Source organism: Phascolarctos cinereus, unplaced genomic scaffold (assembly GCF_003287225.1).
Source record: "Phascolarctos cinereus isolate Bilbo 61053 unplaced genomic scaffold, phaCin_HiC Scaffold_4;HRSCAF=312, whole genome shotgun sequence".
Classification (NCBI taxonomy): domain Eukaryota; kingdom Metazoa; phylum Chordata; class Mammalia; order Diprotodontia; family Phascolarctidae; genus Phascolarctos; species Phascolarctos cinereus.
Window position 1 is genome coordinate 137,616,220 of NW_027555847.1, and position 25,396 is coordinate 137,641,615.

At 39.6% G+C, this 25,396-nt stretch overlaps 1 protein-coding gene across 1 annotated transcript in view; it reads left to right on the forward strand.

The window, feature by feature from the left end:
• NAA60 (N-alpha-acetyltransferase 60, NatF catalytic subunit) overlaps nucleotides 1-25,396 on the forward strand; it is a 53,233-nt gene that overhangs the window by 5,284 nt on the left and 22,553 nt on the right. The window contains exon 2 of the mRNA XM_020995502.2: nucleotides 25,178-25,293. Coding sequence (XP_020851161.1) covers nucleotides 25,184-25,293 — 110 coding nt within the window. The 5' untranslated portion in view covers nucleotides 25,178-25,183. The remainder of the gene's footprint in view (nucleotides 1-25,177; nucleotides 25,294-25,396) is intronic.

Consider the following 25,396-nt stretch of genomic DNA (forward strand, 5'->3'; position numbering starts at 1 on the left):
AGATTACCTGTGCTGCAGTTTGATACACAGTTTGGACATGGGAGAAATTGGGGCAAAAACACCATTTAGGAGGCTATTATTTGTATGGCTAAGAAGAACTAAGAAGTGATGAGGGTCTGAACCCAGTGCCTGACACATACATAGCAGGCACTTAAAACATGCTGGTTGACTGACTGCCTGAACTGGCTTGGTTGCAGTAGAAGTCTAATGTAGTATGAGAAAAATGAAAGAGAGATTTCAGAGGTAGAATACAAGTAATTGGAAGCAGATGATCAAAGAGATTACAACTCTGAGTACCTGAGAGCAAGGCCTGGTTTTGAGGAGGAGATAATTTTGGTTTTAAAGTGCAACAAGACTTTGAGGTTGAGATGTTCAGCAGGCAGCTGCAAATACTTGGCTACAGTTAAACTCTGGAAAAGAGAGAGAGAGAGAAACACAATGAAGAGTTGAAAGAAGAGGGGCTGTGACAGATCCTTGAGGCGTATCAATATTTAAGGGATTGTAGAGTTGTCTCTAGGAGACCGACAGTGATTAGAAAGGGAGAAGAAAATAACATTGCTATAATTACAGAAGGCATGGAAGGGGAGAGAGGATATCAAGAAAGAATGGGTTGGGGATTAAAAAAAAAAAAGGAACAGCCTGATTTAAGTATCAAATGCTGCAAAGAGAATAAAAGTCATTGAAACTTTGGAAAGGATAGTTTCAGTAGTATACACCAAGTCAGAGCAGTGGGTGCAAAAGACTTCTAGAGATCATTGGGCCACTCTGCTCATTTTGCAGATGAGGGAACTGTGATCCAGATTGGGGGAAGGTGACTTTCCCAAAGTTAATCTTTTGCAGAACTGAGGTTTAAATGCAGGTCCTCTGACTTCCAATTCAGCATTCTTTCTAGCATACTAAGCTACCTATTAAACAAACAAGTTAATCTTTCACTCATTCTATTCTATGTGTATGGTCCTCAACACTAAAAATCAAATATTATCTTTTTATGTATTTAGAAAAAATTAGTGTTTTGTATTCCAGAGCTGGGGTTGTTTAAGAAAGCATTAAGAATGGAAAACATTAACTATCATGAACATAGGTGTCAGAAACTCGGTTTTCACCTTGTGAAAACATGTGCTTTTCACCATTGTCCTCTGAAAAGAATTCTTTTCACCGGGAGTCTGAACAATACATGGTGCTACTGCATATCAGTGGCATTTAGTTTAGCTTTAATTGGTCGGTGGTTACTCTGTTCAGATTACCATGTTGGTCCTAATATAAGCCACACTTTTCCTTCTTACGTCTATCTTGTGGCATATAATCTAATCATTTGTTTTTTAGGGTATGCTTTTCTATGCATTTTTTTTCTTTTGCATTGAGAACTTGTTTTAGGGATGCAGCCTTTTTATATAGTGGTGGCCCATCCTCTGATTGGCATGGTAATTTCATTTTGAGAAAGAAACTTAACAAATCACCTACAAGTAAGATACTGTGTTAGTTCCTAGGCATATAGAGATGGAAAATAGCAGTCTGTTGTCTCATGAGTGTGGATTTTAATTTCTTTTCTGCTGTGATCAGAATGTCTTTATTCTAGCCACATTTATGTTTCTTTGATTGAAGAATACATTTTTCTCTCAATATATATAGATTTTTTTTTCCCATATGGTTTTGGACAAGTTATGGCCTCAGGGCCTTGGTTTTCTCATCCCTAAAATGACAGGTTTGAACTAGATGATATCAAAAGTTTCCTCTTTAAATTTAAAATCTAAAAATTTTGTGAGTCTAAAATTTGAGAATTTTCTTCAGTGGCATCACATTCAGCTACTTTTAAATAGTTAAGCAAAGAACACTAAGTGTGGCAGAAGGCTGTTTATAGTACAGTCATATTCACTTTGCCTTTTTAGGAATTTAGCTTTTGAATGTGGAACCATGTCTAGTGTTTATTCATACAGTATCATGCTCAAATAGAGATAATAGAGAGCATTAATTTAAGGATCTCATTTCCCCAGGGAAAGTCTTGAGGTATAGCCCACCCAAAATTGACCTCACCACTGTTGTTCTTCTCTACCTATGATTGTTGTTCGATTGTATCTGATTCTTCATGGACCATAGCACACCAATACTATTCTGAGCTTTTCTTTGGCAAGAATACTGGAGTGGTTTGCCATTTCCTTGTCTACTGGATTAAAGCAGAAGTTAAGCACTTGTCCAGGGTCACACAGCTGCTAACTGTCTGAGGGCCATATTTGAACTCAGGTCTTCCTGAATCCAGGCTCAGCACCTATTCACTAAGCCGCCTAGCTGCCTCCTTTAATACATTTTAAGTAGACTCATGTTGACCCTTAGACCAACTCCTTGCTGCCTACCTTTCTCAACTCAGGCCAACTATGGTACTTTGTTTCCTTTTTAAGTTTTCTGATCTCTGTAGAGACCCATTTTATTTTTAAACAAAGAATAAAAACAAAAATTTATTTTTAAAAAATATACCAAAATTAGTTAACAAATTAATTAATTTCAACAATAAAAGCATTGTTCCACATTCATAACCCTTCCACGTCAAACCCTTTTAAAAATTTTGTGGTATGTCCAGAAATGTATCTACCACTTTTAACACTGTTTTGAATTGCCCTCCTATGACATTGTTTTTGCCAACTTTGTATTTTGGTGAAAACGATTTAGAAATATCTGAGGGCTGTGCCTGTGTAAGCCTCTGTACAGTATGAAAGTAGAGTAGACTGTTCCTTCATTACACACATTGATATTTAAGATCTCTAAGGTGCTTTCCTCAGTGATGCACCATGAAGGCAGTAGAGTGGATACTGAAGGACTTGGGATCGATAAAGTAAAGTGATTTGGCCAAAACCACGCAACTTGGATTTGAACCTCGGTCTTTCAGCTTCAAGCCCAGCACTCTTCATGACATAATAACGTCTCACAGCTCATGAAGATACTCCTTAGAAAGGAGTAAAGATAAACTGGTGTACTTTGAAATGTAACACTGATGGTAGGCCACTCCTGGGTCTTAAGCAGGCCAGTTTTGGAGGAATAGTTGGGCCTCTATTTGGGCCACTATAGTCATCTGCTTATAATTTCAGAAGTAACTCCTGGTTTATGAGGATATTTTATAAAACATTTATAGAAATGCATACCCATGGGTTGTTTTTTTTAATTAAAAAAAAATTTTTTTAAGGCAATTGGTGTTAAGTGACTTTCCCAAGGTCACACAGCTAGTAGGTGTTATGTGTCTGAGGTTGCATTTGAACTCAGGTCCTCTTGAATCCAGGGCTAGTGCTCTATCTACTGCGCAACCTAGCTGCACCTGTTTTTTTGTTTTTTTTTTAAGAACACTTTTAATCTAAAAGTCTACCAAAAGATCAGATGCTAATTATTGCACGTATTTCTACTAAACATTTTTGTAGTTCTAAGGGAGCATAAACTGTAACTGAATGTGACCTAAGATAAACACAGGTGAACACATACAAGTTTGACAAGGAAGAAGGAGGAAGATGAAGGTATCTTTTCCTTAGTCTGCTCTTTCTTTGGCTCCTGACAAGTGGATGGCAGGGAGTTAGATAGGGCTTTCTGAAACATGAGTCTGCTGTTGCCTGACTTCTTCCATTTAAACCACCAGCTAGCCACAGGTTTAATTTCACTCTTTATATAGTAGCCAGACTCACAAGCAGCAGTGTAGTAGGATGTCTAAGGTTTATTTAAACTACTGGTCCAAGATGGAAAAGGTCCTGAATAATTATTTAGATGGCACTTTATAATTCCCAAATGCTTTTTTCACAAGGTAAGGTATTATTGTCTCCATTTTATAGGTATGGAAACTCTAGCCTGAAACAGTCACCAGGGTTTGTTTTCTTATAAATTAACCTTGCAAAAAACCACTCGTTTTGGGTACTAGCCAAGAATATGGATGACATTTATTTTGCTGTTTTGCTTTTCAGGCATTTAATTGGAGGGAGGAGAATATGTGCTATCTTTTTTTTGGGGGGGGGGTAAGAGTGTCTTGACTGAATTAACTCATTTTGGATAAGACCTTTTATTAAAGTGTTGTACTCTGGGAAGAGGCGCAGTAGAACACTCCAACAGAGACCCCAAGTCCGGCTGCCAAATGTTGGATGTCCTCACTAATGGGGCATTATTCTGTTAGGAATTTGTGGACTTGGCCCACTCAAATCAATTGGCCAGTTTTCTCTGGATCCAAGCACTAATTTCTTTTAACTTGATCCAAAGAGCTTTCACCCTTGCTTTTCTTTCTCTTTCTCATCTTGCCCCTCCTCCCCACCACTACCAGCTATGGCCCTACTTGGGTCAGCCCAGTGAGGGAAGTCAGGCCAGCACAGTGCTTTGATTCCCTCCAGGAAGGTTCTGTCATGTTTTAGGATGGTATATGAAGGATGTCCCCTTCCCATACACCCCCAGGGCTAAGAAGAGGATAGAGTGGTTGGTTGCCCTCAGGGTATGTAATTTGAGGGATGTTGAAATGTCCCACCCCCACCCCCACCCGTTGCCTAGAAGTGTCTCAGGCACTAAGACAGGATGGTACAGGAGAGCTTGTCATTAACCACTCGTTTCTTTGAGGCAGCATAGTATGGTAGAAAGAATACTGGAAATGGGTTCTAATCTGTAGTATCTCAGCCTGTGGCCTTACCAGCATATCTGGGGCAGCAGGAAGCCCTGTGGAATTGGTAGGGCAAGGTTTGGGGTAGGGTATGGGGAGAGGGCACAGTACTGTTAAAGGCCCAAATTTTGGAGGCTAATTGTGTCAGTAATTTTGCTAGCCTCCAAGATCACATGCGGACCCCCCAACTCAGAATCTCTGCTTTTGTCTCTCACTTTCCAATTTCATCTCAAATCTTTGGATTTTTTTGGCCTTGTGAGAAACCCAGCTATTGACAAGGCCTGATGTCATGGTTTATGATCACTTGTATCCCATTTTGGACTCTACACCTCCCCCTTTAGGAGAAGGAATCTTCCCTTCAGTCTTGGTGATTGCTTGCTTAATCATCGGCATAGATCATCCCACCTGTGGGGGATATAGTATTTGATCTTGGACAAGTCATTTCCTTCTTAGCCTCGATTTCATTATCTTTAAAATAAAGAGAGTAAACAAATGATTTCTAGGGTTTCTTCCCTCTCTAACATGCTACAATTCTTTAGTTCTTTCATTCAAACAATATGTTTTCATATGAAAGTTAATGCTTCCAGTTTCCTATTAATAGGTACATTGTCAGAATTTGCCATGATGAAGTGGTTATATGTATAAGATACTCAGAGCTACTATACCAGGGATTCTTCATCTTTTTTGAGTCCTGGACCACCCCCTGTGCCAGTCATTCTGGGAGAGCCTATGAACTCTTCCTTATATTCATGTTATTAAATGCATAAAATAAAATACATAGGATTATGAAGGTAACCCATTATATTTAAATACAATTTATCAATCTATTTTAGAAAAACAACTTTATGGACTCCAGGTTGATAACCCCTGTACTAGAGGGGTTTTTAAGAGGTTGGTAATATAATTAAAATGAAATTGAGTGCCTTACAAGATAGTATGGACACTATCTGCTGTTGTCTTATGGTTGGGATACCTAAGAATGGCCAGAACCTTAGTGATCATCTACTCCAGCTCCCTCATATTTTAGTTTCCTATAGCTCTTGGATAGATTTTTTTCTATTATATTTTATTATTTTTCCAATAACATGTAAAAACAATTTTTAATGTTCATTTTAAAAAATTTGAGTTCCAAATTCTCTCTCTCCCTTCTTCCTTTCCCCTCATATTGATAAGGCAAGCAATTTGATATAGATTATACATGTACCGTCATGTAAAACATTTCCATGTTAGCCATGTTGCAAAAGAAAACACAGATCCAAAAAAAAAAACCCTAAGAAAAATAAAGTAAAAGAAGTATGCTTTGATCGGCATTCAGATTCCATTGGTTTTTTCTCTGGGGGTGGATAGCATTTTTCATCATGAGCGTCTGGATTATTGTATTGCTGAGACTAGCTAAGTCATTCACAATTGATCATCTCATTTTATGTATTGCTGTTACTGTGTACAATGGTCTCCTGGTTCTGCTTATTTCACTTTGCATCAGTTCATGTAAGTCTTCCCAGGTTTTTCTGAAACCATCCTGCTCATCATTTCTTATAGCACAGTAAAATTCCATTACAACCATATGCCACAACTTGTTCAGCCAATTCCCCCGTTGATGGGCATCCCCTCAGTTTCTGATTATTTGCCACCACAGAAAGAGCTGCTATAAATATTTTTATACATATAGATCCTTTTCCTTTTTTTTTTTTAAATCTCATTGGAATACAGACCTAGTAATGCTGGGTCAAAGAGTATAAAGTGGTTTTAAAGCCCTTTGAGCATAGTTCCAAATTGCTCTCCAGAATAGTTGGACTAGTTCACAACTCCACCAACAGTGTATTAGTGTCCCAGTTTTTCCACATCCCCTTCAACTTTTGTCATTTTCCTTTTCTGTCAGATTAGCTAATCTGATAGGTGTGAGGTGGTACGACAGAGTCATTTTAATTTTCATTTCTCTAATCAATAGTGATTGAGAACATTCTTTGTCTGAAAACTTCCTGTTCATATCCTTTGAGATTTATCAACTGGGAAATCACTCCTAGAAATGAGACCTCTATCAGAGAAGCTTGCTGCAAAGGTTTTTTCACAATTCCATGCTTCTCTTCTAATTTTAGTTGCATTCGTTTTATTTGTGCAATACCTTTTAATTTTTATATAATCAAGATTGGTCATTTTACCTCCTATGAACCTCTCTGTCTCTTGTTTGATCATGAATTTTTACCCTAGCCATAGATCTGACAAGATAATTTCTTCTATGCTCTACTAATTTGCTTATGATGTCACTCTTTTTGTCTAAGTCATGTACCCATTTAAAACTTATCTTGGTGTATGGTGTGAGATATTGGTCTAGACCTAGTTTCTGCCAGACTTTCAACATTAAAGTATTTTTTAATGAAGCAATACTGTTGAAACCACTAAAGCAAAGTGATATTTAGCCTAAGATTTTTCGCCTTTTTATCTTGAAGACCTGAGTTCAAATCCTGCCTCTGACACATATTGTCTATGTAACCTGGGCAAGTCATTTAATCTCTTGGTTCTTCAGTCCACCCTGTATTACTATAATTGATCAAACAGTTTTGGGTTTGCAGTGGTAGAGAGTGTTATCTCATGGGGAAATTCCCTATACTTACGAAATTCCAAATGTGAAACTTTTCTCTTCCGACCTCATTTTTTATTTATTTTTTTTTTTGAGTCAACAGCTCTAGCACTGCAAACATTGCTATCCTCATTTTACAGGCCAGGAAACTGAGACTCAGAGAAATGACTTATCCAGGTGGTTAGCCCAAGACCATATAGTGAATTAGTGGCAGAGCTGAGATTTGACCTGAGGCTGAAATTCTTTCAACTCTCTGTCTTTGGCTTTTCAGTTTGGCATGCTGCTTTATGGGGCTCTCATCTTTCAAATCTGACCATTAATGACTGACGCTATTTATTGAGAAAACCAGCCTGCTCCTATTATCCTTCAGCAGCTATCACTTCCTCTGTCTTCTTCTGTCTGATAGGAGTCGTCCATAGTAACATGGCTTTCTCCCCTCTCCCATTGACTCTGTCTTAGTGTATCTTCCCCCACCAAGGAAACATCCATCAGTTGTAAGGGGAAGGAACAGTTATTTTTAATGATTCCCTCTGCTGTATACTTCACTGACTAGATCAGTAATTTCAGGGGTCCCACAAGTAGGTTACTGGGGATGTTGGGTAGCTAGTTTTACTGCTAAAAAAGCATTGAGGAATCATCAGTTTAACTGTCAGATGTTAGATCAGCAACTCAAGCTAGGTCTTCTAAGTCCAGTATCTAGCTTTGTGCTCATAAGCAAGTCATTTAAGTCAATCTTATTTTTCCATTAGGAAAATGGGGTTAATATAGTCCTGTCTATTCCTGAGTGAAGAAAAGATTTTTGAGGGGAATGTGCCATGTGAATTGTTAAAAGTGTTATCCAAATATGAGCTCTTAATAACAATAATTTTATTATACCTGACTACTACCATTTGTATGAAGAATTTGGGAGCTGTTGCAAAAACTGTTCCATAGATAATGATGTCCCGGTACCATTTTTATTTGTTTATGACTTCTGTTTTAGTTTTCTGTGTATTATTATTTGTTCTGCTGGGACTCAGATTTTAAATTGTGTTTATGGCCGACTAATGTATTCTTTAAGTGTGCTGGGATGAGATTTAAGAGTAAGGCTGTTTGGGAGAAAGCTAGTAGGTATTCATCATCTTCAATTACTCGTGTTTTCTACCATACTAAATAAAATTCTGAATGACATATAAGATGGCACTAAGATAGTGTACTTGTTAATATACAGATCTTGTGAAAAAACTATCTTTGGATAATAATTATAACTAGATAATTATTATTCTGACCCAGATAATAACTTTAACAGAAAAACTAATTTTTCTTCTTTCCATCATGTTACCCCTTCTATGGTGAATTCAAGTGCCAAGGATTATTATTTTACAGATACTACCTTTTGCGTTTGGGAGTTGAGTTTTTTGGGGGACTGTCATCTTCCTGGAGAATGAGAGAAAAGTTTAACATTCATTGGTAAGGATTCATTTGTCTCATATGGTGGAGAACTTCCGTTTGAGTCACAGCTGTGCCGTGTACTGTGTTTGTGAGTTGGCAAGTCACTTCATTTCTCTGGGCCTAACAGTTAGGTGGCATGGAAGAGATTTTCCTCATCTGTAAGACAGGGAGGTTGGATTAGATAATCTTTGAAGTCATTTCCAGCTCCAGATCTATGATCCTTTGATCTCATTTATACGGTGTTTTGTTTTTACAATTGGAACTTATTTTTATTACCATAGAATTGTCTCTGTGATATCCCTACCGGTTATCCAGTTGTTGATGGAATATCCTTCAAGATGAGAAACTCACCATCCTTGTGGAAAAGCACACATGTTAATGTACTGATGTTGGAGCTGTGAATTGATCCAGTCATTCTGGAAGGCATTTTAGAACTATGCCAGAAGTCACTACACAGTGTATATACCCTTTGACCCAGCAATACCACTACTACACATATACCCCAAAGAGATCAAAGAGAGAGGGAAAGGACCCATACATATACAAAAATTTATAGCATCTCTGTCTGTTGTGCTAAGAACTAGGAACTGAGAGGTATACTCATCAATTGGGGAACAGATGAACAAATTATGGTATCATGAATGTAATGGAATACTACAGTATTGTGCTTTGAGAAATAATAAAAGGGGCAATTTCAGAGAAAACTGGGAAGACCTTTATGAACTGATGCAGCAGAGTAAGCAGGATCAGGAGAATAGTTTATACTATAACCACACTGTAAAAACAAACAGTAAAAACAAACAAAAAGACTTCAGAACTCTAATGCCAGCAACCATGATTCCAGAAGACCCTTGATAAAGCAGGGCTAGATGTAGAAGGGATAGATTATAGTAAAAAGAAAAGTAAGCTGAATATAAAGGAGATCTGCATTCTCATGTGTAACCTTTTTCTCTTCTACTCTGTGTGTGTGTGTGTATATATATATATATATATATATATATATATATATATATATATATATATATTTATATATGTTATATATGGAAAAGCCCATTTTATTTTATGTTAAATTTGCAATATTTAATAAACATTAAGTGCCTCCTATTTGCCAGGTACTTTGCCAAATGCTGGAGATGCAAATATGAAAAAGGAAGACAATCTATGACCTCAAAGAGTTTATAATCTGATGCAAGAAGACAGCACATAAAAGGGGGTGGGAGCAGAGTCGGGAAGATACTTGGCATGGATTGGGGGCAAGGAGGAGATCCTTTATAGTGGGATTTCATGCTGAAATGATCGTTATGGAGGATATTACTTGGGGGCAGGGGGTTGTGGATTTTTCTCTCTTATCTACCTTTTGTCTTTTCTTCTGAGCTTCCCTTCTTCTTTTTCCGTGTCTTTTGCTAAATTCCAGTCCAGTTTTCTTCAACTTTGTACTTTGACTTTACCAAGATTGCTGCCTACTAGCATATTTGTTTCCTTCAGTCTCTTCTTTGAGGCTGAAGAGACAAAAAGGTTTAGGAGATACATCTTAGACTATCACCTATGCAGAGATCACTTCCAGATCTCTCTCCCTGCCCTGACTTCTCTCACAATCTTCTCCATGTCTAATTGTCTCTTAATTAGCTGTCTTATAGGCCCCTTAAACTTATATGGCTAAAGCTGAGCTCTATCTTTCCTTGAAATCTGTTCCTTTTCTTATATCTTTTGGGGGCATTCTCATTTCCCAGCTAACTATGTTCAGAACCTTTCAGTGATCTTTGATTCTAACTTCTCTTTCACCTGTCATAACTAGTCATTTGCCAAGTCCTGTCACACCTCTCTCTGGCATATTTCTGGAATCTCTCCTTTTCTCTCCACCCCTAACCTACCAAAGCCCCCTTATTACTGCCTGTCTAGACTGTTGCCATAGCTTTCACATTCCTTTCTAATCTGTCTTTCGTACTGGTGCAAAACTAGTGTACCTTCTTCATGTCACTAGATAGATAAGAAACATTTTTAAAAATTTGTTTTTTAAAATCTAATTTGCTTTTCAATGAACAAAATTCTATTTTTTCTTCCTCTTCTCTCCCCTTGATGGGGGTGGGGGAGGAAAGAAAAACAAAAATTTTATAACAAATATGTATAATCAAGCAAAACAAATTCCCACATCAATCATGGTTGAATGGTATATTTCTAGATGAAGCATTTATTAAGTGCTTACTGTGTGTCAAGAACTGTGCTAAAGTGCTGAGGGTACAAATCCAAGCAAGCAAGACAGTCCCTGTCCTCAAGGGGCTTATTTTCTATCAGGGGAAGAAAGGGAGTTGGAAGGAGGGATAAGGTGAAGGGGCAAGACTTCTGGTGAGGCGGTGGTGGAATCCAGACAGTGAGTCAGGCTGGGTGTTAAATGAACCATAAGATGGTTGACCAGATCGAGCACTCTTGGGTCAGGAGAACATGCTTCAGGAAAGAGGTTTCTCCAGGGTGGGAATGCAACTGTTAGATGAAGTCTGGCGAGTGAGGCCAGCTGGCATTCCCAGAAGTCTTTAGTGGCTTTTTGTTGCCTCTGAAGTAAAGTTTAGATTCTTTTGCCTGGCATTTAAGGCCCATCCTGCTACCTACCTTCTTATTTGACCCTTGCCCATACTCTACACTTCAAAATATACTGCTTGCTGCCCTTTGAACTTGTTCTATGCATTCCTACCTTTGGGAATTGTCTTATGCTGTTTTGTATGCCCGATAGCCCTTCTCTCCTTCCTCTTGGTTGAATTCCTGCTTATCTTTTAAAGTTCTGTTCATGCCATCTTTTCATGAAGCTTTCCCTGATCTAATGCATTTATCATGTATTTTGTGTTGAACTTATTTGTGTAAATAAAATTCATGACGCAGAGACTCATTTCTTATTTAAATTCCAGCACCTAGTATTCTTTATAAAGTGGATGTTGTTTAAATGTTTAAGCTGACTGGCCAGGATTTCAGAAGGGATTGAGGGCAGAGGGGATTTTAAGTGTGAGCAAAAGCTAGAAAGCATGAGGGAGTGTGTTAAGGAAATTTGGCCAAATCTTAAGATACATGTAGGGGTCTAGAAAGAGAGTGAGGTTTAAAAAAAAAAAGTTTGGGGCCTATCCTCAGCCATGCCTAATGTATCTGCCACTGATTCAGGAGTTCTGTTAGAGACCTTAAGTCAACAAGTCAGGGCAGCAAATATTCATTTATTAAGCACTTACTATGTGCCAGGCCCCATGCTAAGTGCTGGAAATACAAATACAAGCAAAAAGAGTTCCTGCCCTCCAAAAGCTTATATTCTGAGAAGGGAAGATGGAACTGAAAAGGGAAGGGAAGGGAAGAAAATACTTATCAGGCTATGGAGGAGTCAGGAGAGTCAAGAGTGCAACAGGGAGGAGTAAAGAAGTAAGCATCGCTGGCCTGGCACTTTCTCAAAATGGAAGTTCTGAGAGGAACTGAATAATTGGAAGAGGGGGTCACAGGAGCAGAGGGATCTTTCAGGATGAGAAGGCTGCTGGGATATGGGAGAGAAATCCAGAAAGTCAGGAGTAGAACAGGGAGAGGAGTGAAGGGATGAGAATGGTTAAGAACTCATCACCCAGGCATAAAAGGATGATAGATTTAGAATTGGAAGGGACTTTAAAGGACAGGTAATCCAACCCCTCAATTTCATAGGTGAGGAAACTGAGACTAAGGGCCTGAAGACGAGTGATTTTTATACAAAGCCCCAGAGTGAGTGGCAGAGGTGGAATTTGAACACACAGGTCCTCTGACTCACATCTAACACTTTTTCCCCTTTCTCAGGCCCCTGAAAAGTGGGTACAAGATTCAAAGCAAGTCACTTTCCCCCCTCTCTGTATGTGGACACCTGCTGCCCAGCAGATAGCTATCTTAGGACTGAATATCTCTAGTCCTTCAAAACAGGGGGTTTTTTTATATCATATTTTATTTTTCCTAATTACATGTAAAGACAATTTTTAATATTCATTAAAAAATTTTTTTTGAGTTCTAAACTTTCTCCCTCCCTCCCCTCCCCCCTGCCTGAGACAGTGAACAACTTAATGTAGGTTATTCATGTATAATGATGCAAAACATTTATGTATTAATCCTGTTATGAAACAAGACACACACCCAAAGGAAAAAAAAAACCATGAAAAAAAGTGAAAACCAGTATGCTTTGATCTGCATTCAGATTATATCAGTTCTTTCTCTGGAGATGGATAGCATTTTTCATCATGAGTCTTTTGGAATAGGCTTGATTCATTTTATTGCTAAGACTAGCTAAGTCATTCACAGCTGATTATCATACAATATTGCTGTTACTGTGTACAATGTTCTCCTGATTCTGGTCACCTCAATTTGCATCAGTTTGTGTAAGTCTTTCCAGGCTTTCCTGAAATCATCCTCTTCATCATTTCTTACAGCACAATAGTATTCCATTACAATAATGTACCACAAATCTTCAGCCATTCCCCAATTAATGTGTATCCCTTCTATTTCCAATTCTTTACCACCACAAAAGGAGCTGCTATAAATATTTTTGTACAAGTAGATCCTTTCCCCCTCTACCCCCCTTTTTTTTTAGATTCTTTTGGAACATAAACCTAGTAGTGGTATTTTTGGATCAAAAGGCACGTACAAGTTTTATAGCTCTTTAGGTTACTCTCCAGAATGGTTGGATCAGTTCACAGCTCTACCAATAGTGCATTAGTGTCCCAATTTTCCCACATCTCCTCTAACATTCATCATTTTCCTTTTCTGTCATATCAGTTATCTGATAGGTATGAGGTGGTGCTTCAGAGTTGTTTTAATTTGTATTTCTCTAATCAATAGTGATTTAGAGCATTTTTTCCTATCTATAAATAGGTTTGATTTCTTCATCTGAAAACTGCCTCTTCATATCTTTTGAACAGTCATAGTTTCTCATGAAAGTCTGGAGCCTAACCCCAAGAATGACCCCTCTCTCCCATTCCTGGGTACTCCTGGTAGAATACACTGAAATATTGCCCTCTGAAAGACGTAGTATCCATTTGTTTCTCTTCCTCTTATGATGGACTCTGTTCCACACTTCTTACTCTTGAAACTGACCTCTTATCTGCACCCTTATCTTAGAGTTGATTTTTTAAAATCCTATCCTTGCTTCCTTCTAAGACTCACATTTGCTCAGTGGCATTTTGAGCTCTAATTACTGAACTCTCTCCTGATGAGCTATATAATAACTCTTGGAATCATAAATGGCTAAAGATGGACTCTGCTTTGTAGAGATTATAAAGATGAGGACATGAGCCCAGAGAGCTGACCTTGCCCAGAGCCCTACATTGAGTTATATTAACAGAGCTGGAATTAGAACCCTGGTCCCTCAATTACTACCTCAGTACTCTGTGTACTAGACCCCCTGGGTCCCTTTCCACACATCCCAGCCTATAAATCTTTCCCATACCCTGTTAATTTTCATTATGTAATAACTAGTCATCAGAATTTCATGAGCATTTTTTACCAAGTTTGGAATTGTTAACAGACCGGGCACTTAAAACCTATTGCCTTTTTTGTCTTCTTGACTGGCCCTTGGTAAAATGTGGCATTTTCCTATTTTTAAATGTTCAAAGACTGTTGTCTAAATAAAGAAGTGGTCTTTGAAAATATAGAGTCTTTTAATAGGGATGAAAGAGATGATCCACAAATAACTTTTTTTTTAAGCCTACTGTTTTTCTTGCATATTGAACATGGAACAAATTACTGTTTCTTTAGGTCAAGAGAGCTTGCCTCCAAGATGCAGTAAAAGTTTTTATTCATAAAGGCCAGAAAACAGGATATGCCCACCTGTCACCAAGTAACATTACCACTGCAACTCTAAGACTTTATTTGCATTGAATGGTGCTCTATGGAAACATTCTGCTCAGAGCCTGTTTACCTTGTTTGTGAATTATCTAAGCTTCTGGTTTCTATTTTGACTACTGCCTGACTTTAAACTGTTTCCCTATTTGCTTTTCTCTTTGTCTGAGAATAGCTATAGAATCATAGCATGCACTGTTAATTCTGAATTTCCCTCTTTCTGTGAAGGTGATCAGTATCCCTCTGGTTACCCAGGTTGCCAGCTTCTGAGGCATCCTCAGCCTTTCACTCTCCCTCATCCCATTTACCTCACTCTGACATTGTCTTGTCGTTTTATCTCCACAACATCTCATGCATCCCCACTCTTCTGGACTCACAGTTGTCAACCTACTTCAGGCCTTCATCACCTCTTGCCTGAACTATTGATCTCCCTGCTTAAATCTAGTCTCTTCCCACTTCAGTCCATCCATACCGCTGCTCACTAGATTTTCCTAAAGTGCATATCTAACCATCTCACATCTGGTGCTCCCTATTGCCTTTAGGATCAAATATAAACTTTAATCTGACCCCAGCCAGCCTCTCCAGCTTTCTTCTGCATTACTCCCTTTCCCACATGTTTTGGTCTAGTCAAACTGGCCTTCAGAATGTTGACTCTTCCTTATGTGTAGTGCTGCTTCTCCAGCCGTCTCCATTCCTTTGCAGTGTTCTCTTTCTGTGCTTGGATTGCAGTTCTTCCTCAAGTCTTCCTTTTAGAATTCCTTGTTTCTTCAAAATTCACTTTAAAAGCCACCTTCTACTGAAGACTTTCTTAATCCCCCTCTGCTAGTGACCTCTCCAAAATCACCAGGTATTTTTTTTGTTTGTTCTTTTCTATGCATGTGTTCTCTCACCTGATAGAATGTAAGTTTCTTGAGGGCAGAGTCTATTTCATTTTTGTCTTTGTATCTCCAACTCCTAACACAGTGCTTGGGACATAGAGAGGCACTTTAAAAATGTTTGTTGAGTGACTTGGATAAAATCAAAGGCTTTGAAGGAAGCTCGGGAGTCACCTGGCCAAACTTCTACTCAGATCCTAAACCTTAGACTGTCTCTGTATATTGTGGTTGAGAGATAGACATCTGTGATAAGCCCAGGCACTATCTGTGGTAGTAAGATGTGCTTTTAATAATAATAATAATTGTAATAATAATAATAGCTAGCTTTTATGTAGCTCTTTAAGGTTTGCACAGAGCCATTTTACATTATCTCATTTGATTCTTACAACAACCCAATGAAGTAGGTGCTATTATTATATCGATTTTACATATGAGGAAACAAGTTGAGGGAGATTGATGACTTTTCTTGGGTCATACAGCTAGTAAGTATCTGAGATCAGATTGGAACTCTGGTCTTCCTGACTTCTAACCTGACTCTTACCTGCCTCTTGAACTATCAGTAAACATTCATCAAGTGCCTTCTGTGTGCCAGGCACTGCACTAAGGTCTAGGGATGCCAGAAGAGTCAAGCGATAGCCCCTGCCTTCCAGGAGCTTACAATCTAATGGGGAAAGACATGCAAACAAATATATACAAAGCAAGCTATATGCATGTATTAATGAAAACTTAGTGTCCAGAAGGAGGGAGTTTATAGTCATGCTGTCCTCTGTCACAGTGAGACTGCATTTGGAGAACTGTGTTCAGTTCTCAGGTGTCGCTTTTTAGGGGGTAGGGGAATTGAGAATGTCCAGGTGAGATCAAGTGAGAGAACTTTAAATCGTGATATATGTAGATTGGCTGAAGGAATTAGGAATGCTCGGTCAAGAGGAGTGATGGCTTAGAGGAGTCATATGATCACTGTCCAGTTCAACAAATTCATCATCTACAAAGTGCAAGGCAAAATAATAAATACAATGATGTATAATAAGAACAGTGCATGAGGAGATTTCAGCTCAGCAAAAGGAAGGATTTTCCAACTAGGATTGTCCAAATATGAATTCACTACCTTAGGTGGTGGTCAGTGCCCTGTCCATGGTAATATTTAAGTGGAAACTGGCTGACTGCTTTTCAGGAATGATGTAAAAGGGCAGTGCCCATTAACCTCTGAGATCTTTTGCAACTCTCAAATTCTATGATATCTTCTCTGGTAATAGTGCTTCACAACCTGAAAAGGTATAATAACCATTAGTAGGAGGAAAAGATGGTCTGTTAGGATTGAGTCCGAGCTAGATAGAAGTATTCCTTGAGATTCTTCACTAGTCCTGGTCAAAGCGAGCTTATTTATTTATTTATTTATTTATTTGGCTAGGCAATGGGGTTAAGTGACTTTCCCAGGGTCACACAGCTAGTAAGTGTTATGTGTCTGAGGCCGGATTTGAACTCAGGTCGTCCTGAATCCAGGGCCGTTGCTCTATCCACTGCACCATCTAGCTGCCCCAAAGCAAGCTTATTCTTTAAGATTGTCCATCAGAATCCTACATGGAAAGAGAGGGTCCCCGTCCAATGCCATTTATACTAAGCCTTCGGTATCTCCATCCCTCTAAAGAAATCACATTATTCTTTACAAATGGTGTTCTTGTTTACAGATCAGTCTCCCAGAAACTGTTGTAATTAATAAAAACTTGAACATTTATTAGGCACATACTATGTGGAGAGCATTGTACATACATACATAAGAGGAGTATAACATACACTGAGGTCTGGTAAAGGAAATGATTTGTTTTCATTTTGGCTGTATGGTGGGGAGGGTGTCAAGGAGGACCTTCTGAAAGAGATGACATTTAAACTCACATGTACCAATTTATTAAAGGTTGAATAGGTTGTTAATAGATAGAGATAATGGTTCTCAGAGGAAAAGAGCAATACCAGGTATAGGGAATGGTGTGAGCAAAGGCTTGGTGGCAGCAGGACTTTGTTACGGGGGAGAGCAATGAGGCCAGCAGAACAGAGTGACCAGACCGTGTTGCAGAGGTGCAGCCCCCGCTCTTGTTGGAGAGTCTGCAAATGAGATATATCAGAATCAAAAGAAATGTGTAGCTCCCTCCTGCTGGGCCCAAACCTATGGGTTTCAGTTTCCTCTAAGTTGATGACTGAAGAAATATACCACCAGTAAAAGATAAAGTTCCTGGGATTAATGTGTACAGCCTGCTGAGAGAGCTAGGCCTGCAGAATAGTGCACCGGGGCTGTGGTTAGAATTGGAAACTACTGGAACATTATGAATTCAAGAAGGCCTCCAGCTCAGCAGATCTTTGACCTTCCTGTGTTGCCTTTCCAGGATAAAAAATAAGCTCAGGTTTTTGGCCTCTTTTTCTTTTTCTCCAAACTTCCTTCCTTGGGTGTTTTCCCCTTTGGGGCTGTTCTTTCAGAAAGCAAGACTCAATCTTATCTCCTTTCCCCTCCCCCTGCAAATTTCAAGTTTTATTTTAAGTATGCCAGTGAGTGAGATACATTATAAAGCACAGGACTTGCAGTAAAAAAACCTGGGTTCAAAAAAACCTGTTACTTATTATAATATATGTGTGTGTGTGTGTGTGTGTGTGTGTGTGTGTGTGTGTGTGTGTGTGTGTGTGTGTATACACACCTGTTACTTATTATAATCTTGGACAAGTCACAGAATATCTCCAACATTTGATTTCCTCATCTATAAAATGAAGCCAATAAAATTTATGCTAAGAGAGTTTGTTGTGAGAAAAGGTTTTGGAAATAACAACAACCTGTACAAATTCATTGTTGCAGCATGGATTTATTAAGCACCTACCACGTGCCAGGCCACAGACGTAAAAGACAAAAGATAGTCTCTGCCCTCAAAAAGCCTACATTCTACTAGATAAATATAAAATATATACAAAGTCTATTGGGTAGAGGGGGAAGAAGGCCCCTGAAGAACTGGTGGGGCTCAAGAATGGTGTAGTAGAGGAGGTGGCAGCTGAGTGAGGGATTCTGCGATCTGAAGGAGAGGAACATGCATTCCCAGCATGGAGGATATTCTATTCAAAAGCTCCATGAGATGGAAGCACCACATATGGGGAAGTCAGTCAATAAGCATTCTTAATAATAAGTTATTCTTAATAAGATTGTCCAGCAGAGTCCTAAATGGGAAGGGGGCCCCAATCCAGTGATATTTATTTTAAACCTTAGGTGTATCCATCCCTCAAAGATATCCTGTTGTTTACAAATGGCATTCTTGTTTATAGATCAGTCTCCCAGAACTGGCTGATTAATTGGCAAAATATGATCGTTCCTGTTGTAATTAATAAAAACATTGTTTTGTAAGCACCTACTGTGTAGAGAGCCTTGTATATATGTACATATATGAGATCTGATGGGGGATGCTGTGGCGGTCTTGTGCTAAGTGCTGGACATACAAAAAGAGGTCAAAGTCCCTGTCCTCAAAGACTTCACAGTTTAACGGGGGGAGACTCCATAGGAACAGCTATGCACAGGATAATCAACAGAATTACAGGGGATCGGAAAAGGCTTCTTGTAGAAGATAGGATTTTAGCTGGGACTTGAATGGAGCCAGGGAAGCCAGAAGGTAGAGATGAGGAGGGAGAGCATTCCAGGCATGGGGTCAGCTGGTGGAAATGTGTGGAGTCAGGAGATGGAGGGTCTTGTGTAGGAACAGCAAGAAGGCCAGTGTCACTGTTTGTCTGAATTGTGAGAGTTCTTGAAGAGGAGTAATGGGTAATGCTCTTGGAAAGCTGGATTGTGAAGGCCTTTAAATGCCAGACAAAGGAATTTGAATTTTATCTAAGGGGTGATGGATGGGGAGCCATTAGATTCATCGCTCAGGACTGTACCTTCCCAGACCTTCCACGCTGCTGTGGTAGTTGTACCTGCTTTGCTCTTTTGGGATTGGACTTCCTTTACCGTTTCAGAGGAAAGAAACATTTATTTATCACGTATTGTGTGCTGGGTACTGCGCTCAGTGCGCTTTACAGATATTATCTCATTTGACCCTTACATCAGCCTTGGGAGGTAGGTAATATAATTTTCATCCCTGTCTTACAGTTGAAGAAACTGAGGCAAATAGAAGTTAAATCATTGTTTAACCAGAGTCACACAGCTAGTAAATGGTCAGGTTCAGATTTGAGCTCAGTCCATTGCTCTAGCTGCCTGTAATTCAGTTAAGTAAACCTTGCCGTGTTCCTGGAAAGCACTGTTTCAGATGCCAGACGTTGGGAATACAAAAGTAGATGTGACACAGACTTGCTCTCAAAGAGCTGAGCAGCTGCTGCAGATGGGGGAGGTAAGCAAGTATGAGAAATAAATAAATTACTGTAAACCAGGAAAGAATGTAAAGGTCTTGGGGAAAATATGATTGATATATTTGATGATGGAGAAATACTTTCAGCTTGGAGAGGATAGAGTCATTGAATGCTTCGTGGGCTCATGAAAGCACCTGATTTGGGCCTTGAAAGGGGGAGAGACTTCAAGAGACAGGGTTAGTTTGGGGTGAGAAAAAGGTGGTATGATATAGAGGAAAGATCACTAGATTCACAGTCAGTCAGCAATCATTTATTGAGTGCTTACTATATTCCGTCAACGTACTAAGCACTGAATATAAAAAGAAAGATAAAAGGCAGCCTGTGCCCTCAGGGAGCACGTCATCTTGTGGAAGAGACTACAAGAAAACTGCTTTGTACAAACAAGTACAGCAGGATAAATAGGAAAGAATCAAAAGAGGGAAGACACTAGAATTAAGACTTCTTATAAGATGTGGAATTCTAGCTGGGACTTGAAGGTAACCAGGAAGCAGAGATGAGGGAGAGCATTCCAGGTGTGTAGGGGTCAGCCAGAGAAGATGCGCAGAGCTGAGAGATGGAACATCTCGTTCAAATAACAGCAAGGAGTCCAGTGTCAGGCATTAAAATGTGACAAGGCCTGAAAGATGGAGGGGGGTTCTAGGTTATGAAGGGTTTTAAATATCAAACAGATGATTTTGTGTTTGATCTTGGAGGTAATAGGGAGCCACTGGAGTTTACTGAGGAGGGAGTGACATGATCAGACCTACACTTTAGGAAAATCACATGGGCTGGAGTTAGGGAGAGACTTGAGGCAGGAGACCTCCAGTAGGCTATCGAAATAGTCCAACTATGAGGTAATTGGTGAGTGTACTAGAAGAGTGGCAATGTGAGAGGAAAGAAAGGGCTGTGTTCAGGAGATGGTACAAAGGTGAAATTGACAGCCCTTGGCAACAGTTTGAATATGGGGGGGGAAGGTGAGAGATCAGGAGTAATAGTGATATTATTAATATACCCAGCAGGTGGTCATTAGACATTGTTTGAAACCTTGACTTCAAGGAAATCTTGCCATTATTTCTGAAGGCAGCCTATTTTGCTTTTGGATAATTCCACTTGTCAAAAAACTTTTCCTTATATTGAGGCTAAATTTGCCTTATTTGTTGCCTTTATGTATTGCATTTTTCATATGACACGATTATGACCTTTTTCATCCTTATTGTCCCCTTCTGGGTACTGTCTAGTTTATCAATATCCTCTAAAATATGTTGTCCACAACTAACCATGTTACTTCAGATGTGCTATGGACAATGGATTTATCATCTTCTATTCTGTGGAGTGGTGTGCTCCAGGAATCTGTCCTGCACCATTCTGTTACACTGTTATCGGTGATTTGGACAAAAAGCACGGATGGCATGCTAACCGGATTTGCATGTTAGGAGGGATAGCTAACGCTGCAGATGACAGAGTCAGGATTGAAAACAACTTCAGCTGGTTAAAACGTTGAGTTAATGACCCTAATAAGATGAAATTAAAAAGCGTACATTAAAGTCTTATACTTTGGGTTCAAAAGGTCAACTTCACAAGTACAAGACATGGGTGTGCAGCTAGGTGGTGAAGGAGATTGGAGGGTGGTAATAAATTGAAAGGCCAATGTGAGCCAAAAGTGGCTGTGATGTTAGGCTGCATTAAGAGAAGCATAAAGTCCAGGAATAGGGACTCGGGCCAGTCTGGGTCCAGTTTTGTTTGTTTTTTAACTGACTTAGTAGACCACTTGTGGGCTTTGAGGACCAGAGCAAGGCCGAAGTATTTATGTTGAGGATCACTGGCAGCCGAATGGTGATGAAGAATAGCTGTTGACTTCAGTAAATCAGGTTTGCAGAAACAGCTTTCTGAAAGCTTAGCCTTAATTAGCCTTAGATGCTTTCGTGCTGTTTTAGATGGTGACAACCCAAAGTCATACTAACAGGACTAGTAGCTTCTAGAGGGAATTTATTTGAATGGTAGCAGTTTCTTTTCATCTTCAGAAAACTTTACAAATTGCCAAATTGGTTATTGAGGGGTCTGTGAGCTCTAAACCCATCAATTAATGGGAACCTGAAGGGGAAAGACTGGGGTTTAGGCTAGTGTGTTTGAGCTGATGGAAAAGAATAGTATCAGCCTGGTCAGAGGTAACAAAATTAATCGATAGAAGGAGAAAAGGCATCCTCATGATATTGGCATAGGAGATGAAGGACTCACCGGTTATCTTTTTGTTGGCAATGATATAAAGTGAGAGAAAAAAAAAAGGCACAAAGAAAGATTTTCTAGGATGGTAGTGGAGATGGACTTTTCACAGGAAATAGTAATGATCCCTGATATTGATGTAGTACTTTGATTTGCAGAGCATTACAATACGGTTATTATTCCCATTTCACAGATGAGGAAATAGAGGCTCAGAAACTGAACAGTGTCTCACATGTCCTAGGTCATATAACTAGAAAGTGGTAGAGACTGAATTCCAGCCTCAGTCTTTCGCCCCGCAGTCTAGGTGGTGGTCTTCTCCCTCCCCTAAGCAGTCAAAATGAACACACATGAAATGATCTGGTGACACCAGTCTCTTTGCTGTTCCCCACACAAGACATTCAATCTTCTGCCTTGCCTGTCTTCAGCTAAAATCCTCCCTTCTGCAAGACTTTCCCTGTCCCCCTTAATGCTAGTGCCTTTCCTCTGAGATTATCTCCAGTTTATCCTGCATATATCTTGTTTGTACCTAGTTGTTTGGGTGTTATCTCCACCTATTAAACTGTGAGCTCCTTGTGAGTGTTAACTATCTTACTTCTTTGTCACCTGTGCTTTAGCACGGTGCCTGGCTAGTAGGAGCTTAATGAATGCTTGTTGACTTGATTTTCTCCTGTCTGGGATCCTGTTTCAGGCTGTGAGATTGGGTATATATGTCAAATGGCTTGCCTCTTTTGTTATATGCCAGAATTTCTGAAGTGGTGTGGCATGGTGAAAGATCACTGAACTTGGAGTCACAAGACCTAACCTCAAGTCTGGCTTCTAATAATTACTAGGTGTTTAACTCCAGGCAAGTCACTTACCTCTGAGCCTCCATTTCCTTCTCTGTGTAATAGGAAGGCTAATTCTTTTGCCTCCAACCCCATGAGATTGTTGTGAGGAATAGGTTGGGTGCAGCCTGGTGTTGGTGGGGAGGGGAAGCCCTGGCTCCAGAGCCAGAGATCTGGGTTCATATCCCACTGCTGATGCCTACTACTTGTGTGACCTTGAACGAATCGCTTAACTCCCCGGGGTGGGGTGTCAGCTCAGTTTCCTCTTCTGCAAATTACCTTGTATTTACTTTGAAGAGATTTTCTCTTCTTGCTTGCATATATGTTGCTTTCCCTGTTAGAATGGAAGCTCTTTGAGGGTAGGGATCGCAGGGCAGGGTTTTTGTCTTTGTATACCAAGCCCCTAGCCTGTCTGGCATGTAGTCATAGCTTAACAGAAGCTTGTCGACTGATTGACTGGATGGTCTCGGAGGCCCCTTTTAACTCTAGTCCTGTTATCTTGTGTTTTGGAAACGATTATGGGCTTGTTGACCTAAGAACAACTTATTAAAAGAAAATTGGATCAAAAACTCCACTTCCAAATGCTTTCCATAGCAAAATGGAACATAAACTTTGATTAGTTATGTGATAAAACAGATGGTTTTTGGTTTTGTTTTTGTTTTTTAATGGCCTGAGGGATGTGGTTTAGTGGGAAATACACTTGACTGAGCTGAAAGTCCTGGCTCTTTCGTTTATTAACTTTGTGACTTTCTCAGCAAGTAGTACTCCACCCTACTCCTTCCCTGGGATAGAGCACAGGATGAGAATGGGGGATACAAAGCTATCTAGATTGGTTGAAATGGACATTCTGTGAAGTAGAAGTTGTCTGAGAAAAGACTGGACAGCTAGATTGGAAGCAGGTTGTGGAGGGCCTTGAATGCCAGGGTCAATAATTTTTACTTTATTCCCTAAGTAATGGTGAATCGATAAAGATTTCTGAGAGAGAATGTTTTCTGTTTAAGTCTCCCACCTGTAGCGTCCTGACCACTGCTTTCTTGCCTTGTCCCATCTCTTAAAAGGGAATCAAGATCCACATTCTGACTTTGGTTAGAATAACACAGTATCCCGCTTTATGTAACAAAATAGGGGCGGCTGCTTTATTACTGACCTAGATTACGTGGACTTCCCTGATTGAAAACATATGATGTTAACTTGGGAAAGTAGTCTAACTTGGAAAGCCATATTTGTTTTCCATGGAAAATTCTGATTGAGGGCCCTCACCTCCTAGTTGTCAAGGTTGAGACCTTGGGACCAAAAAAAAAAAAAGACTTACTGGACAGAAATCAATCTCTTAAAATATAGAATCAGCTCTAATTCACTTGGAGATCTGCAAGTACAGTCCCTCGCTGTCTGGGGCTGTTGTTCTGGCTTTGAAGTTGCTGTTTGTCTGAGCTGTGGAGCGCTGAGTCCGCTTCTCTTCCCAGCAGTCGACGTGTTTGTTGTCAGGGGCCTGGAAAGAATTCCATGTTCTTCGAACTTGACAGGCTTCTGGGCTTTCGTGGTTGCACCTTCCTTTTGTTGTTTTTTAATCTTTCTGTAAGATAGAACTAGATTAGAGGTGAATCTGGAGGTGACTACACTCATGTCCTTACATTCATCTATCCTTATTTATTCTACAGCAAAGGAAGTTTCAAGAGTACTGTATTTGATACTGGTGAATAAAATACACACCCTTAAAATGAGAACCTTGTGAAAGAAAACTATGTATATAAGTATACACTTAAAAGAGCATTCATTGTATTTAGAGTTAAGAGGCCTGGTTTTGAATCCAGACTTTGCTGTATCTCTGTGTATGTGTGTGTGTGTGTGTGTGTGTGTGTGTGTGTGTGTGTGTGTGTATACAAATATAATCAATAGTCAATAAACATTTATTAAGTGCCTAACTATGTGTCAGGCACTCTGTGTGTGTGTGTGTGTGTACAATGTACATGTGTATGTTTGTATGTATGTATATAAATATAATATATGTATGACAGATTTTAGGGCACACTCAGGTTTTAAATAAACCAGTCTTGGGGAGGGGGGATGGGATGTAGTCTTTATTCACACTAGTATGCCGTCTAGAAATATGAGCTAAAGCGAGGCAAGACTTGTGTTTGGGATAAATAAAATCACTAGAAAAGATGACTGTGACCATTGTTCCCAGCCCCTGTAATAGTGAGAAAGAACACAGAACCAGGCCCTAGGAGGCAGGAGACCTGGATTCCAGTGCTACCACTAACTGGCTTTGTGACTCTGGGCAATTTCTGTCCGAAGCCTCAGTTTCCTCATCTGTAAAATGGAGATCATATCCATCCTGTCTTTCTCAGGGTAATCAAAAGGGGTAAATGGATATGAAGCTGTTTAAAAAAGTATAAAGAAAACAAGAGGTGGGGAAGAGTCAAGTAGCAGCATTAGGTTCTCCCCTTCCTGATATATTGCCCTTTAATTCCAGGCGTGAATGACAGAGGAAGTGCCCTCCAGTGCACTTAGTGAGGTCAACCTTCGTCTTCTTTGCCACGATGACATAGACACAGTGAAGCAGCTTTGTGGTGACTGGTTCCCGATTGAGTAAGTAAAATCTGAATTTATAACCCCATTCTTTGGGTCTACAAATTAGGAATTTGGGAGACACACAACACTAGAATGGGCCTTAGATTGAAGAGCATAGAAT